The sequence below is a fragment of the Opisthocomus hoazin genome, chromosome 1 (assembly GCF_030867145.1).
Source record: "Opisthocomus hoazin isolate bOpiHoa1 chromosome 1, bOpiHoa1.hap1, whole genome shotgun sequence".
In the NCBI taxonomy this organism is placed as follows: domain Eukaryota; kingdom Metazoa; phylum Chordata; class Aves; order Opisthocomiformes; family Opisthocomidae; genus Opisthocomus; species Opisthocomus hoazin.
This window is the reverse complement of record NC_134414.1, coordinates 62,312,627-62,330,212: the sequence shown is the minus strand read 5'-3', so window position 1 is coordinate 62,330,212 and position 17,586 is coordinate 62,312,627. Positions and strand designations below refer to the sequence as shown.

Genomic DNA, 17,586 nt, shown 5'->3' with positions numbered 1-17,586 from the left:
CAGGCTTGAGAGATGCGTTCCCTCTGTAGTTTCATTTTTATCCCCCCTTCAGCCGGGAGAATATGCCATAGCTCCCAACTAGAAAGTAAGAACTGTCTGGGCAAGTCCCCATGTGTTAGTGAGAATAATCTAGGAAAAACAATAGAAGGAGCCATTCTGACTAAGGTTTGTTGGATCGTCTATGAAATAGCAGTTTAATTGCTTATATTCATTCTAATTCATAGATTTGATTTAGATAAATCTCGGGTACTGCTTGGTCTAGTGATTTCAGTTTCATGACAAAAAGAGAAAAACGTAGTATTTTTTTTTAAGTGCTTTGATTTGTATGGAGATTCTCAACTCCTTTCCAGTCCCTTTTGTCTTTTGGATCAGGGTCTAGTAGAATTTCTGATAGGTGCCGAACTGGCACAGACATCACTTGCACAGGACTTGCCATCAGCATTTGAAGAAAAGCGTGCAAGAATCTGGGAGGGGGAAGTGGCCGAAGGGAGCTCACTTTTAACGATTCCAGCTAATATATAATATTTTGAAAACTACTAATATATTTATACTTCATTTGAAAAAACTAGAGATGTCTTAGCTGGAAGAGACTTCTAGAGGTCGTCTCGTTCAGCCTCCCACTCAAAGTGTGATTACTGCCATTGTTCCATCAGGTCAGGTGTAGGTTTGTCTGAAGGAGTCATGAAAACCTCCAGGGAGGTGGCTCCATCCCCTCCCTTGACAATTTGTTCTGGTGTTACACTGCCTTCCTAGTGTAATTTTTCCTGCCAGGCCAGAATTTGTGACCATTACCTCTTGTCATACTCTTCACTGCTACCAAGAAGAGTTTGGCCCTGTCATGTTTTTCACTCCCCCATCAATTGTTGGTTGCTATTGGGTTTCTCCGTAGCCTCCTCTGCTACACTGAGCACACCCCGCTTTTTCAGTGCCTCCTCACAGGCCTCTGACCATCTTGGTAGAGCTCTGCTGAAGCCTCTCCAGCATCTCAACATCCTTACTGCACTGGGGGGACCAAAACCAGGCACAGCAGTCCAAGTGCAGCCTCGCAAGTACTGAGTAGAGAAGAACTTCCCTTGATCAGCTTGCCACATGTCTCCTAATGTAGCGTAGGTTGCTGCTTGTCTTCTTTCCAGCAAGAGCATGTTTCTCAGGAACAGTTTAAAGTACACATTTTCAAGCTTCTCAAATGAGTGTTTTAACAAAACTTTTCTCAAGGGCTGCAATTTAAAGTTTGCTGTTTAAATATGTTGAATAGCAGTGATTTAATCCCTTTTTTTTATTCTTTACTGTAGTAGAGTCCAATTACCTTTCTTTCAGTTAGTGACACTATTGGATCCTACCTTAGAATCATCATACTCTCTAATAAAATTTAAGTGGCATCATCAATTTTAGCAAGTGGAAGATTTTCCTGCTGATAAAGCTTAAAGTGATAAGTGGATAAATTTTTTTGTATTTATTTTTGCTGAGTTTGATAGTTTTTGAAAAATAGAAAAACATCTACAAACCCAGTTTTGAAGTCTGTAAATGAACATTTGTGTATGTCCTTTGTTAAAAATACACTTCTGCAGAATGCTCAAATGCAATTGTTCTCTAAAAAAGCCTTCTATTTGAAATATGTGTTGCAGAATAGGTAAAACCTTGCTAATAACATTTTTACTCCTAGTTGAAGTTCTGAAATAGACATTGATGTATGTTTTCTAAAGACAAATAGCTGCAAAAAAATCAATACTTAAGGGCATTTCAGAGTTCTAATAGATATGAATTCATTAGGTAACAGCAGATGGAACTGTAAAATTGTGTATTATTCTGTGGGTTTTTTTTGCAGAAAACAAGCAGTCATACACGAGTTGGGATTTTGAACAATCCTTCATCAAAAATAAAGGAAGATAACACAGCCATTGCAAGAGGAATTTTGACTGCTTTTCTAACCCAAAACAAAAGCAGCTTAAGAAGTTTCCTAAGTAAACTCACTAAGGAAGAGACAGCAAAATCCCTTGCTGCTGGAACTAAAATTGCCAAATTCCTCATCCCAGTGAGTGCAAACTAAATTAGACTACTTGCTTTTTCGTTTTACGTATATTTATTGTAAGGAGATGTTGAGAGTAACACTGTTTGGCTAAATGCTGTGAAGTTTATAACCCTTATACAGTTTCTGTTCAAGCAGATTCGGATTTTTGACAACTTTTATGTGATGAAGAATAGAGTTTCTCTAAAGTAAAGGAAGAAAGTACAAGAGTACTGAAAAATACAGAGTACAGATACTGGATTAGTGAGACAAAAATAGTTTTTAATTGTTTTTTTTAAAGCCTTCTCTGAATTAAAATTACAGTATAATGTTTGTCAAGAGTTACAACTTCAGAAGTAACTGTTTTTACCTTGCTGTTGTGGCTGTGAGCAGTAAGAGGCACAGACTGAAGCGGCTGAGGTTAACGAGCATTGTATACTTCTGGCCAACATTTTCTGGTGTGTTTCTATGAAAATTCCTTGATTTAAAGTACAGATGTTGATGACTTCAACATTCACATGTAGAATAGAGTGGAGTTACCAAATAACGTCTGCAAACTACGTTTTTTGTTTCAGAAAAAGCTGTAAATTGTAGTATTTTTAAATAGGAAGATTTGGAAGACCAAGAGAACTCTCTGGCACTGTACTGGAAAATTAATTAGCTGGTTTGGATCATGCTCTTATTTCATTGTCTAATAAATTTTGAAAGACATAAAGGTAGCTAATTAAGCAGTATGCATGTTACTAGTTTATTTTGATATATTAATTGTGTCTGAAGTAATCTGTTTGCTTAGTCTGCATATTTCTAATGAAGAAATACATATCAGTAGAGTTTAATATAGCAGGAAGATTTTGACAGGAGAGGTAGAATGCCATTGTAAGCATGGCAAAGTTCCAGCTTTTTTTCCTACTTTTGACATTGATTTGTTATGTGTCTTAGCTTCCCCAAAACATGGTTAAGCTGTATCAAATAACTGTGTTGAAATGACTGTTAGGTTTTTAGAGTAACGTGAATTTTTTTTATATCTTTTTCCTAAAGGTGAGAATACAGTTCAGTTGTTTAACACAGTACGTTATTTTTCATGCAGCTTTGTGCTGGATCTTAGAAAAAGTGTTTAGCCTCAGGCTCACCTTTCCTCTCATGGTTATTCACAGTTGCCCAAGGGTAAAAGCTGCACACTGGCTAGTTGGGAGAGCATGGCTCCACACGAATGGTCATACTACGTACATTGAAGCTGAGGTTTTTGCCTTATTTTCATTTCTGGTTACCTTGAAGAAAATCTTTGCTTACCTCTGCTGTTACAAAATTTATTTTTGCTTAATCATTCTACCATCTCATACTTTACCCTTGCTTTAGGGAATGGATGGTGATGCTTTTGAGAAGAAGTACAACACCTTAGGACTGGATATAATTAAAACCCACCAGATGTTCTGCCAGGAGGTTCTTAAGCTGCTTCCCGGGCAAATGGCTGTTGTGAGCAATGGCAGGGTAAGAAAGAAATTAATTAATCTCTCAGCCTTTTTGTAGGTATTTTTCATTTCCTGGAACTTAAGTTTTCAAGCTAAGGAAAATGCATTTTATTGATTTCCCACTCTTTCAGCCTGTTGGCAGAGAACGGTATGAATGTTTGCTTTGTTTTTTATTGTGTTTTCTCCTAACTTGTTTGTTAGCTCCATTCCATTGAAGCTACTATGTACTTATGTCATTCCCACAGCTATTTAAGAGATAATCTGGTTAGATGATAGACAAAATTCTCTAAGTAGGTTCATATTTGCTGTATTATTAATGATTATTAAGAATAAATTCTGATCCTGAAGTTACCTCTATTTTACACATTTGTTATAGGATGAACCACTGCGTATATAATAAAAAAGAAGTTACGTTGACTGGGATAGTATTTCAAGCTCCTCTCTTTTAGGAAAAAAACTTAATTTTTTATAAATATTTAATTGTCCTATAGTCTTAACTCTTAATATTAAAAAAACCCTAACAGTTTGCTGTTTCAATTTCTTGTATACATATTCTGAAACCAGTCGCGTTTTAACACAGTGTGGCTATAGATGAACTGTGTTTAAAAAATATGGAGTTGGGTTCAATATTTAGTACTTGTTAATGACAGTCAATACCTTACATTACAGATTCAATTTATACAAACTACTCTTTGAGTTAAGTCTTTTCTATTTATTGCTCCACAATTAGAAAGAAATAGAGATACTATGTTGGCATCTAATTACTGGAAACTCGCTTTAGATAGTATTCTTAGTAACTCTTGTGCCTCCTAAATGGCTTCCAAGATACAACTGAAATATCACTAACAAACCCACAGAAAGCATTTTTGTTGATGAAGCAGAAAATAATCGGCTTTTTTGTGTTAACAAAAAAACCCCATAGCTAAATATGAAGGTTTATTTTATAAATGGTTATTACTGTTTTCCATGCCTAAAAAAGATCAAATAATATCATATATTAAATTTTGAGGAAATACTTTTCATAGAAATACTTGGATAAATTTGATAATATTAATCTATCTGAAAGTGTGTTTTCGCTTTAAGAGATTACTTAAAAAAGACGTGGGATATCATTGCTAGTTCAGCACTGAAGTTTTGTTTTTATGAGTGAATATTTTTTTTCTGATTGTGGCTTCTGCTGATATCTCATAATCACACTGATTTTATCTATCTCATGCATCATTAATACTAATAAAAAAATCAAAAGTGGAATTCAGTTAGATGACGTCTTATTTCTAGGAAGCAGTTGAATTTCGCGAGAGAGGCATTCAGCACCAAACTTATGTCATGACATTCTACATCCTGGGAGCCCTGTAGGCTCTTGAACTTGTCTTTGATCAGTTTAGCCTAGTAGACTGTGAGTAGGAAATCCAAACAATATCCTCAGAGCTATTTGCTGGGACTTCAAGGCACTTTCTTTTACTTCAGACATCCAAAAAAAGTACTAGTTCTGTTTCTTGTCTCTGGATATCCTGCATTTCTTATCCTTTGCTTTTGCCTTCCTTTCTATCCATTCTTCTTCATCTGAGAAGCCTTAAGAAGTTAAGATTGTGTTCACAGAATTAAACAGCTTAAGACTGTGGTAGGCAGATAGTAATTTGAATTTCAGTTTAAAATAATGTACCTAACAGAGCTTTTTCTTAAACTTAGTTTTGTGATTTCTAAATAGTATGCTCTTTTACATAGTTATGTATAATGAAAAATATAATGGATATTTCCATTGCAACTGTTCTTTGTGATGGGTAATTAACTGTAATTACATAACTGTAAAAACCTAATCCTGTATAGTTACTCTATACAGTTTAGTACTACATAGTTAATCATATTTATGTATATAGGGCTGGGGGTTGCATATTGAATATTACGCATTCATTTAAAATATTAGTATATTTTTGCTTACAGAAGAAACATTATTGGGACATTCTACGCTTAGTAACATTTTTTTCTCTATCTAAGATACTGGGTCCTTTAAATGAAAATGAGTTCTATGCAGAAGACTTCGATTTATTGGAAAAAATAACATACAGTACCTCAGCAGAGAAGATTAAAGCTATTATCAAAGAGATGGGAAACATTAGTAAAAGGTAAAATTCTTTTGCATTTTCAGGCTTTGTGATATACTGCCTTATTTATTGCCTGTGACTAATAATCCTTTTGCATGGGAAATATGAATAAAGGTTCAAATATATAGTCACAGCACTTTTCGTACTAGATACTCATATATATACGCTCTCCATGCACTTAGTCAAAGTGTTGGTTATTTGCATGTAGTGTATTTGCTATCCTACTTAGCATCTGAGTACTTCTACATAGACAGGTTTAACTGTCCCTCATTTCCTTTCTAGCATTTTCCTGACAGACTTACTGTACTTCTCTACCCAAGCACTTGCCCTATTTTCTACAAGAAATGGCACATCTGCTAAATTTTGTATCAGCTTTATGCTTGGCTAATTTTGCTATGTATTAGTTTTCCACGATGTATATTGGTTTTCAACTGCACGTGTCATTTACCTGGCTGCTGACAGCCTCTCTGGTACCTCATTGTTACGACACAAAGCAGAAAAAAGGCACCCTGTGTTATTCAAGAGACATGAACCCTTTTATCAGTGGTCATATGTGTGATGAGGCTAAGGCATAAGAGATCACTGCTTATCCAAAGGATGATATCCTCTCCAACTTGCCTCGTAACATGTAACCTCATAGCAGCACTAAATTACTCCAAATACTTAGTATACTTTCACTGTACTTACAACCAAGAGACAAGTACAGCTAACTAAACAATTTCTACTAGCTTTTCTTTACTTAAGAGTAATTATAAAGAATAATAATAAAATCCAGTGCATCTTAAAACCACAGTAATAACTGAGTATTGATATTTGAATTAAGAAATTACGTTGTCTTTGGGAATTGTTAGAAAAGGAGCCTGTAGAGGCATGGACAGATGTGGTGCTCGGACACCCTGCTAGACAACATTCACACGCCTGTTAAATGGAGAAGCATAAAGATGAGTTCTAGCCAATGTTTAATCTAAGGATCCAGTTTGTGTACAAAGAAGAGAGCAAAATTATATTATTTTTACAATATCTATTGACTTTCTGTGTCTTGAGTATCATTTCTGTTATCTGGAAGGACTGGCTTAACTGAGAGAATAACTAGCAGAAAAACAAAATCAAGAAGAGGTAGAACTATCAAGGAGATAAGCAGTGAGAGGCAAAACATATTTAATAAAATATATTAAGACTTAGTAATTCTATTTCAGTGTCACTGAGGTTTCTAAGGAATTTCTAGAAAGAAATACAAAAAAAACGTTTTACTCCTTTTTCTGATGAAAAACAAATTGTATGTGCCTTATTTAATATAGTGGCAGTGATTTGATTATGAAAATAGATGCCCTACTGTCGTCTTTGCCTAAAACAGAGATGAGACAAGATGCTGAGATACTCAAAGAACAGCACAGGTAGGTTCTGTCTGCCATGATAATGCACTTATAGTACTTTCATATTAAAATTAGAATTTATTGATTACTATGTAAGGTCTTGAGTAAGCATTAGAGTTTTAAAAGAAGGTGATTGTGTGGTTGTATGAACAACCTGTTCATCTGCCCTAGTGTAATGCATCTGTACCTCTCTTAATAAATTAGATTGTAATACCTAATGATTCTCCAGCCTTATCCTCTGCTGAAAAAAGAGTGATAATAATTGGCGTGAATAGAAGTGGTGATCTGGAGTTAGAAAACTTGGAGTCCATACATTTACTAAAATGTTAGAGGTAATTTCGCAGATTAGAGCTAGAACAAGCCCCCACTAAGTTTCATTAATGTGGAAAACTCTGTCTCAGGTTTTTCTGTTTGTGGGTGCTAGGTACTATTGTCAAAGCTAACATACATACATTTATATTGTATAACAGTTTATGGCTTGGCAGTCTTGCTCTTGACCATAGCTTCTGTGCTCAGCTTGGCCCTAAAATACAATTAGATTACATTCAAACGTAAGCTGATGGGGCTCAGTGGCACTTAGTTCCTGAAGAATAACTGAAAGGACAGTCTTCAGTTAACAGATTTACACAGGCGAGCTCATATTAGCGTCATTATCGTGTTTACTTGTATGTTGGCTTCTTGTCTTTCTGATCCTAGATTTAGAAATTGTGTATGCCACAAGCATTGTCTTTTGTTGTCGTTCTTAATGGGCGAGACTTAAAATAACAAGATGTGAATATGTGTATCCTGTCTTCATTGTAATGGGATACAAACGGTAGCTGTTTTTCATTAAGCGTAGATACGGGAAACTTTCTGGAGCAAAGACAGGTACATTTTCTAAAAGGACGTATGATAGCACAAGAAACATGACCAAAATAAATACTTTTTTAATGCTGTTTTCAAATCCTTGCTTATTTTTGTTGGTAAAGTTGCTCTAGTGTGCTGTGCTGGTGTGCTAGCCCTGTCTAATACTTGTTGAAAAGATAAGGAGTGAAACCAGTAGCCTGTTTTAAGAGGCCAACACCTTTTCCAAAGTTATACTAAAACAGAGTACTATGCCACTACCATGTTTGAGGGGGTTTGACTCACTAGTGGCACTCACGCTTCTAGGTATTTTTTTTGTGGAAAACGAATTCAGATAGTCCATTTTGTGTATTTACAGCACATGATTTTTTTTTTAATTTTTTTTTTTTTTAAAGTTTACTAACATTTCCTTCCTGTAGATCCAGAGTACTTTGACTAGGGTCTCCTTGACTTAGTCCAATCACGTTTATCAAACTAAATTATTTTCTGGAATGCATAAAGCTAATCCATCCTATCAAGTTTCACACTTTTCAGTTACTATTTTTCCTACTGTTATTTTAAAATTGTGTTACTGCCAGCACTTGTCAAATCTGATGATTCTGGATATTGGTAAAGGAAACTGTAGACCAATGAAAAAAAGGCTATTTTTTAAAATTTTGCTGTGTATGTTCCTTTTGTTTTATTGATTTTGTAATGGGGCATGTATTTAATCAATAACCAGTATGGAACTATGTAGATTAATGCTAAATTTTAATTGCTGCTCATGTTTATCTTTTCTAGTAATATCGTAGGGAACAATAGTGATTACTGCTTGAAATGAGGGAAAAGTCTTCACGAGCAGTAACATGTAAAGTGGCTCTGGTATTACAAATTCATGCCTAACAATGTTTGTTATTTCCGTAAGTTCAGTTTAGAGTTTTCATGTCACTTATTTACTAATTTTTCTTAACAGCGTAGTAAAAGTTGATCCCCAACAGAATGAACCATTTTATGATGTTATTGCTATTGTGGATCCATTGACAAGAGAAGCACAGAAGATGGCTCATTTATTGATTGTAAGATGGTGGCAATTTCTTTTAATTTGCGTATTTGTAGTTTAATTTTTATTACACTTTTTCTTATTTCCATGTACAGTGTAGTAAGGGGGTAAACAAAATTTAGGTTTTTTAAAAATACATATTTAGTTATTTAAATTCATATTAAAAAGTTGAGGATGATCTAATTCATCATTGTTAGTACCTTATTTGCAATTAAAATTCAGATGCTCCATGAACCAGTCCTCTTAAATGTGAGTCCATAAATGCTCTTTATAGTCAATAGAAGGAAAGGAGGAGATTGTGTAATACAGAGTGAAAGGGTCTCCCATCTCAAACTCTTAAGAGGCATATGCTTCTTTCCGTTAAACCAAATCACCTTAGTTTTCCAAGGTACCTAAAATCTGACCCATAATATGATCATAAGAAGATTGGACTATAAAACTTTCAGTTCTTGGAAAGGTATTTCTCAGTTGATTAATGCTACCAAGTATATTTATAAGTCTTCTATTGTGTGTAGCTATTGATCATCTAAAGAGAGACTGTCCTAAAACATAGCTCCTAGAATGATTTTCTTTTTTCACAAGCTGCAGGTTCCTTTATAGTTTCCCATAAAAATGTAAATTTTGTCTTCTCTTTATGGTCCTTTACAATTCTGAAGCCTGTAACTCGATTTTTGCTGCATCCTGGCTTATCTTTTCCTCTGCAGTAATTATAAAAGTTTCATAAATTTTTACATTGCTTTTCCCCCTCCCATTTCCATACCTTTATGCCTCTTATATTAAATGTTGAGGCATCCACTCACTCTTCATACATAATAGTGGGGCAAAGTAAAACACTTCAAAAATCCATGAAAATTCTTATATTTCAAGACTCTGAAATACTAGCTTTTCTCTAGAATCATACCTTCCATTTCACCATTCTCAGTTAAAATGAAAACTTGATATTACCAAATGAAAATATTTTCATTTTGGAATTGACTGGAAACTCTCTCCATTCAGCCAGAAGTTCATTTTATGGTAAGTCGCATCAAGGATCTTGTAGTTCAGATCAGAAGCCTCCACTCCTAGCACAACAGGCTCCCTAATGAGCAGTATCTTCCCTAATGAGCAGTGTCTTCCTTAGTGCGTGCCTAGGCGAATGACTCCTGTGGTGTACCAAGCTGTCAGCCATTGCAGATCCTGCTTGATTCATAGGAACTATAGTCTTATTCAGGAAACCAACCTTAGGAGAGAATAATGAAATGCTGTTAAAACTAAACAAATCAGAAATATTTTAATGTAGATGAAACTTATTTTTTATGTTTTTTTATTATTTTTTAAAATGAAAAATTAAATCATCTGAGAACTAAAAAAAAACCCCTGTGTATCTAATTATCTGGAAAGCCACCACCTCCTGATGCAGAGACAAAACAAGCGTACATATGCAGCTAACCCCAAACTCAAATTTTCTAAATGGATGCCTTTCTGATTATCTTGCTATATATAGGTGACTTAAATACTGTAAACTTTAAACACTGTGATGTATTTATATTTGAAGGATCTTTTTTCGAATAACTTAATTGGGTTAGTGCCCAGTATATTGGGGTGGTAGCTATTTGTGGTGCAACATTTGTGTAGTAACTACCACAGCAAAGCACATGGTTCTTGCCCCAGTCCATGCTGAATATATCCACCTTATGATTCCTTTTATAACCTGGTGAAAGCGTGCTATTATATGACTTGGTGCCACTTAATAGTCACTTCATGAAATCTTTTGGTAATTTTTTTTAACTATTAACAAAAAGTTACATTAAATGTAATTGAAATTGAGAAGGTGTAAACAGCTGTAGGTAAACTGTAGTCTAAACTTTAGTGCTTAGTCAGAGAAAGTGGCAATTTAAGGACTGAGGCAAGGTATGAGTCAGAACAGGAATGAAAGCAGAGCCAAAGCCTTTATCTGCTTTTAAAATATATACTGGATTGTATCATAAGAACTGCACTATATCCTTTCCAGAGGAAAGCATGTAGAAGTTTCCATATGACCCATGTTTTCCCTTTTTCAGAAGGGATATTTTTTCAATATTTTGATTCATTTCAAATACCCGGCTATAAAAGAGGCTTTCCAATCGTGTAACCGTTTTCATGTGTTGACTTGAATGCCCTGGCTTTTGGTGTCCTCATAAGCCCTAAATAACAGAACTAAATTCAGTATTCCAGAATTTACATTGTTGGAAAACACAGAGATAATGCATTCTTGTTTTATTTGTCATTTCCTATTTAAATTCCTTTGAAATGTTAATTAAGAATGGCATTATTCTTTTGGCTACAATACTATACTAAATTTCATAGTCAGCTGATGAATTGGGACGATACCTTAGTCTTTCTCAAGATCGTTTTTTTCTACACACAACAACCTATCAATGCAGATTCCTGGAGTATCATTCTGACTAATAGGATGAAGTTTTTGTCTTGAAGATAGAGTCCAATACAGGTTTACATCTATTTTGGATGCAACATCTTTATTTGAGAAATTTGTTTCTTTAATGTTGAAAATTCTGGGTATGTTTTAGTAGGTAAGACCAGCTAGCACTGGTTACAGATGCTTTTTATTCTGAGTCATAGATAGATGCTTGAGTCAGTTTGACCTCTGTTTTGATTTTGGTGGCCTTTAGCCCATGTCACATAATACTTTCCCTTCTTATGCTTCCAGGGCTGTTGGGTTATTGTTTCCTTCTTCTTCACTTGTTCTAACCCTCATGCCATTGTCTTTATTTTTTGCTCAGTAGTTTTTCATTGATGGTATTCAGATGACACAAAGGATGAGAATGAGAAACTAGGAGCAGAACAGATCTCTAGGACCATGTAAAGTTGTAGCACTGTAGTAAAGAATATGTATATATGTATATAGCCATAGGTTGAACTGAGGAAAAAAAAAAGGTTATAATAAAAGAGCGATTTAAGGATGACCTTTGTCTTGCTTTGTTCCCAATTTACTTGCCATTATAGTAATTTTAGATTTTAGCCTTAGTGGTATCAGTATTTTAACTTAGCTTTAATATCTTACTTGCTTTTGTAATAGTATCCACAAAGGTAGACACAACTGTTTTATGCTTTCAAATAAGCACTTTGGATCAGAAACCACAGAAATTAAGATAACTTTGTAAAGGTTTTTAAGAGTGCTTTAAAGAAATGAATAACTTTGTTAACTTTAAACAAAATAGATTGCTCACAAAAATAGGAAAAAAGTACTGTCCTAATATTATGATTCCTGTATAACAGCATCCAGAAAATTAATGGTTTAAAAACGAACAGATGAAGAAACTGAGAAAGAAGTAAAAATACTTTAACTTACTGGAACATTTTGAAGTTGATTGAATAGTTTAACACATCATTAACCTATTGCTGACATTTAAAATTATTAGGTAATTAAGTATTATAATAATTCTGAGCTTTATGATATTCAACAATTTACTGTATACAACTGTTTTAGTAAGAATGAAAGTCATTTGTTTAAGATTGGTTATTGAATAAAAAGCATGTGTTGTACTTACAGACTTTCAAGTGCTTTAAAGTCTTCTAGAAAACACAATATAAGAAATATGATAATATAATTTATTCAAACATTGGAAAATGGGGATAGCTGCTCTTTAAAAAACTGCATCACTGGGGAAAACATTAACGTTTTAACTAACAAGAATATCATGTGCTAAATCATGCAGTTTTAGAAAAGGTCAAATCTTTATTTGGAATATCTGACAACATCTCTTAATATACAGATAAATTTAGAACTTTAAAATGTTTGAGATTTCTACTCAAGCTTGACAAACGACAGGATATCGCAAGGATAACTTTGGCTTATTTTCAAAGTTTGATGATTACCAAGAACCATTTTTTAGAGAGATTTTTCTTTTTTCCTTAGGTACTCAAAGACATTATCAATGTGAAACTCAGGTTGTTTTTGAACTGCAGATCTAAGCTGTCAGAGGTGCCACTGAAGAGGTAAGTAGTTTCTAGCTTTTTTTACAAGTATACGATCTCGCTCGGTTTGGAAAACAGCCTTAACAGTGTACATTTCCTTAAAAAAAATAAACAGTGGTTTGTGCTTCTGGATTCTTTTGTTGCATTAGTTATTTTCGTTGAATGTTACCTAAGCAGTTTGCACTTGTCTAGAGAAAAATTCTAAGGTATCAAGCATGAGACCACAGGGAATGATCTAGTCCATCAAATGCACCTCTCACAAACAATCCTTAGAGAAACCAGAGGAGAGTCTTTCATGCCTGTGACAACTTGCAGAGGGAGGTTGTCTGCCGAACTTGGCCACTTCTTACAGCCCACTGTCTGTGTAACGAATTTTACAGATTAAGTACACTTAACTTAAAAATGAAATTCATCTGAATAAATATACAGTCTGCATTTGAGATCTCGTTTAAGAATATTATACCCTGTAAGTACCTGCCTTAAACTGAAGTTTCTTTTTCTTCTTGCTTTTCTGTAAGGACTGGGGTTCACTAATTCACTTATAGATGTTTACACTGATCTGAATTCACCAGAGTAGATTCCTTTCCCTCTAAGAGAAAGGTTTAAGCACTGCCATCACTTTGGCAGGTATTTTATCCATAATCTTATTATGAGAGAGAGCTGGTGGTAGTGCCTTCCCTTTAGCCAGCAGATTTGAGGATTAATCACTTGCTCACAAACAGAACACCTTAGTTTCTATTCGGTTTGAGAGGAATTTAGCTCAGACCTCTTACATCTCAAGAGAGTGTCTTAATCATCAGTCTTCTGAGTATCTTGTGGGAACATCGTCATGATCGCTTTTAAAGCTAGCCACTTGGTAGGTGTTAGTGCCTGGTTCTTTCCTTGCACTTGGGAGAGGTGAGAGGAAAAAGTGTTCTGGCATCTACTCTGTGGACAGGTTGTATTTTTTTGCAGCAATAGTTTCATATGAAATGCATCCATATAGTAGCCCAGATACTTTGTGGGAAAATTGTATTCCTCCTGATGGATACAGACTTACTTACCTTTTTACTTTTCGTAGTAATTAAATGTCCTTTGTTTTTTCTATGTGGAGCACTCATTGCTTGCTGCTTTCACTCTCCAATGCGCTTCTTCCTCCATTCTGAGTCTTCTCATTCTGTTGAATATCAGTAGAGGAAGGAAGAAAATCATCATTATTTTGTTGTTGCAAGGATCTCTTACCTGTGGAATATATGGAGTAAGCGTTCAAGAGGAATAGACATACCTCTCCTTTCCTGTGCTCTCTGTCTTTGCCACTGCTAGTGTCAGGAACTGTTCCCAAAGATTCTTTTCTTCCAGCAGATTAGTCCTTCTGCTTAGTTTAGTGACGCAGGTTCTGAGAATCCAAGTGAGTTCACAGTCAAGATGTTTAGATGCACCTCTTGAGTATTTACCTTCCCAGCCATTGAGAATGTTTATGGGAGTGCTGCACTTTCCCAGCAAAAAAAAATGTGAAAAACGAGTAGTTCTGTGTTCATCTGCCAGCCCATTTGAGATGCTGTAGGTATTATCTGACAGTACTTCAAAAGAACAGGGAGCTACCATGTCTCCAAACATCATTAATTTGGTAAACATTCACTGTATTTTAAAGTATTTTAGAAGAACTTCATGTTTGGAACTTTGTGCTTCAGTAAGTGTATTATTTATTTTTTTTTAACACTTCTTTTTCAACAGCTTCTATCGTTTTGTTCTGGAACCAGAATTAGCTTATGGGGTCAACAAGCAACTTCCTTCTGAACCTATGGCAAAATTCCTAGAATTGCCAGAATCACCCCTTTTGACTCTAAACATGATCACTCCTGAAAGCTGGTTGGTTGAAGCAGTAAACAGTTCCTGTGATCTTGATAACATTCATTTACAGGATGTAAGTAATTGTTAGTAAACATTATACTACTTGTGTTGGACCTTCTACCTCAAGAGGGAAATGAAATCTTGTGGGATGTTTAGCTCTTGTTTTCCAGAAATGCTCTCTGTGGTAATTGATTTTTTGGTCAGTATTTTACCATTTTCATTTTCTTCATCTTTTTTGCACATTCTCTCTGATTTAAAAAAAAAAAACACCAAGTCTTAAAAACAAGCAATGAAACAGAAAAAAACAGAATGCAGAATACAAGTAAAAGCAATTTATCTGCTGTGTTAAGCTTTATAATATCTATGGAAATATTCTTTTTTTTTAGATAAAAATAAAGCAATTAAGGAATTCTATGTGCTAGCATTCCAGTTCTCTCTTTTTTTTAATATTTTTGGGAATAATAGGAGTAACGTAGGTAAATCTTCAAATAAACCTGAATATATTGCTGTTTATTAATATAGATTAAAACATATTTGACCTTTTTTTAGTTTACAATTTTTTATTGTATTTTTAATCCAGTAGCTCCAAAATCACTGTATTTGTTTCAGTCACTAAAGCTACGCAAAATATTGAGGGTGTTTGATCCACCAAAGCTGTATATTTGGAAGGTGTATTGTGAAAATAAAGGTTGGAATTTACCTTACCAAAGTTGATAAGTCTCAGCTTCCTTTACAGTTGATGGAGAGAAGGTCCCTCCAGAAAGTGATTCATCTTCTTTACCTTGGATACGTGTTTTAAAATTGAGTGAAATTCCTTCTGTAAGGGCCTTTCTCTTTGTTTTTTGGCAGTTGAATTTAGGTGAAGTAAATCCCACACATGTTTATCATTGTAATATGTTGCTTTTTTGGACAGTTAAATGTCATAATTTATTGATGAAATATTCCTTCCACAGATAAAAGGGATGGTTTTAGCAGAATATGAACTAGAATATATATTGCTTGAAGGACATTGCTTTGATGTGACCACTGGCCAACCTCCTCGAGGGTTACAGTTCACTCTGGGCACAAAGAATAAACCTGTCATGGTTGATACTATTGTGATGGCCAACCTGGTAAGTACTAAGTTCAGAAATAGTCATTACAATTGCATGCTCTTCATGAGAATTCTTTATGACCTTCTTGTTCTTTAAATCCATTTCTCTGTGTTGCAAGCTTAGTAATGCTAAAAGTAAAAGGAGCATCCTGGAGTTGAGACCAGCTACAAAAAGTGTGCATCTCTAATTTGCTGAGCTTTACCCCGCTCCTCTTCTGATACAGGTTTGGATGTAGCCTAATTTTAGACTCTTTTCTGAAGTGCCTAAACTGGGAGCCTAATTGCCTTAAGTAGATGGTAGGAGGTAGTTATATTCAGATGGAGATTCCACTGACAAATGTAAATTATGAATCACATTGTGATTAAAATAACCATTTTTGTTACACAGTGATTCAGGCAAAAGAAAGCTCCTATTTTAGATGCTTCAGTTAAGTGCTTAAAGGCTCTGTGGGACAAATCCACACCTGAGAATTCCTCTGGTCATCCAAAGTAATTATTTTTCATTTTAGCAGTCTGTAGAGGAGAAGATCTTGTGGTTTCTGAAGTGAAAGATTTCTTTTCTGTTGGCTACAGTAATTTTATAGGGAAGAATTTTGATTATTAAGCTCTGTTACCTATCTGCTATTCTCTGTTATCTGTAAATACTGTATCACAAGGAATAAAATGCTTAATAAACTGTGAATCTTTGATTTTTACACAAGTACTGAATACGGTCTCAACAGTAGATGATGTTCAGCATGATGAAACTTTTAATGATTCTTCACATTCCAAAGCTTGCTTCATCTGGCTTTCACATAGTGATAGCTGTATGCAGTGTTCCTAAATTGGGGAAGAGCTGTGTAGGCTTAGAAAGTTGTTCTGGACAAAAATTTGGAGTTTCCAAGAAGCTGTTCCAGTTTAGGGTCATTTTAATAATTTATTTCATTACTGCTCACTTACTTGCTGTTCTAGGTGGGGATTTTGTATACAACTCAAATTCAGCTAGAAACAAATGGAGCACTGAAAGACATTAATACGGACGTACAGGAAAGGTGACAGCTGGTTGCATCACTGCCATGTTACTTTCAGGGCTAGTATGAGAGTAGGTAGTGGTTACTAACCTCGGCTGCAATACCAAATGTTGGATAATTGAATTTTGTATATGTACATGGTTGATTCTGGAATGCTGACAGAACAAGCACCTGTCTTTGCTTTTTTTCATAGGGGTATTTTCAGCTGAAAGCAAATCCAGGTGCTTGGACACTGAGATTGCGTAAAGGAAGATCTGAAGAGATTTATCAGGTTTTTTCGTAAGTGTTAATACATCTTTTGGAAACATACTTATAAATGAATCTGGAAATACAGTATATTTTGAAAAGATCTGACAGTACTGAAAGAAAATGAGAAAAAATAACGTGAAAAAATAGAACAAGAAGCAAATTATGATTTAAAGTTTATAAGAGATACCTTATTTCCTGATAGCACAAATTGTCTGATTGCTCCATGTGTTCCTGAGGGAATTTGGGTATGTTAATGCATAATAAGCCTAAGCTGCTCAGCTACACTTGATGCTGGCAAAGTCTCTTACTATACAGCTACCAGGGACTTGCCCTGTCACTTCCACACGTGATTAGCATTATCATGCAACTGCTTGCACCAAGTTCTGTAGAAATGCCGCTCATGGTTTTCTTGATTAATATTTTGACATTCCCAACGTGGAGCATTACTAGCTCTCCAGCAGGGTCTTGGTCAGCTGGAGGAAGTGCCACGAATTTCCCCTCCGTAATTATTTTCAGCCCCGACGGTGCCTCTGAATGCAGTGTTATCAATGGGTGGTGACTTTTTTTGACAGGAGCATTATATTCATTTCAGTTCTAGGCTTTTTTCTTTGATTAATTC

General features: G+C 35.0%; 1 protein-coding gene across 3 annotated transcripts in view; it reads left to right on the top strand.

The window, feature by feature from the left end:
• The window catches only part of UGGT2 (UDP-glucose glycoprotein glucosyltransferase 2), a 90,820-nt gene that overhangs the window by 50,783 nt on the left and 22,451 nt on the right, over positions 1-17,586 (top strand). For all 3 annotated transcript variants that reach the window (XM_075423863.1, XM_075423873.1, XM_075423882.1), the window contains 9 exons: positions 1,826-2,032; positions 3,362-3,493; positions 5,470-5,597; positions 6,875-6,970; positions 8,745-8,847; positions 12,727-12,806; positions 14,499-14,688; positions 15,569-15,727; positions 16,912-16,997. In XM_075423863.1, the coding sequence (XP_075279978.1) occupies positions 1,826-2,032; positions 3,362-3,493; positions 5,470-5,597; positions 6,875-6,970; positions 8,745-8,847; positions 12,727-12,806; positions 14,499-14,688; positions 15,569-15,727; positions 16,912-16,997 (1,181 nt within the window). The remainder of the gene's footprint in view (positions 1-1,825; positions 2,033-3,361; positions 3,494-5,469; positions 5,598-6,874; positions 6,971-8,744; positions 8,848-12,726; positions 12,807-14,498; positions 14,689-15,568; positions 15,728-16,911; positions 16,998-17,586) is intronic.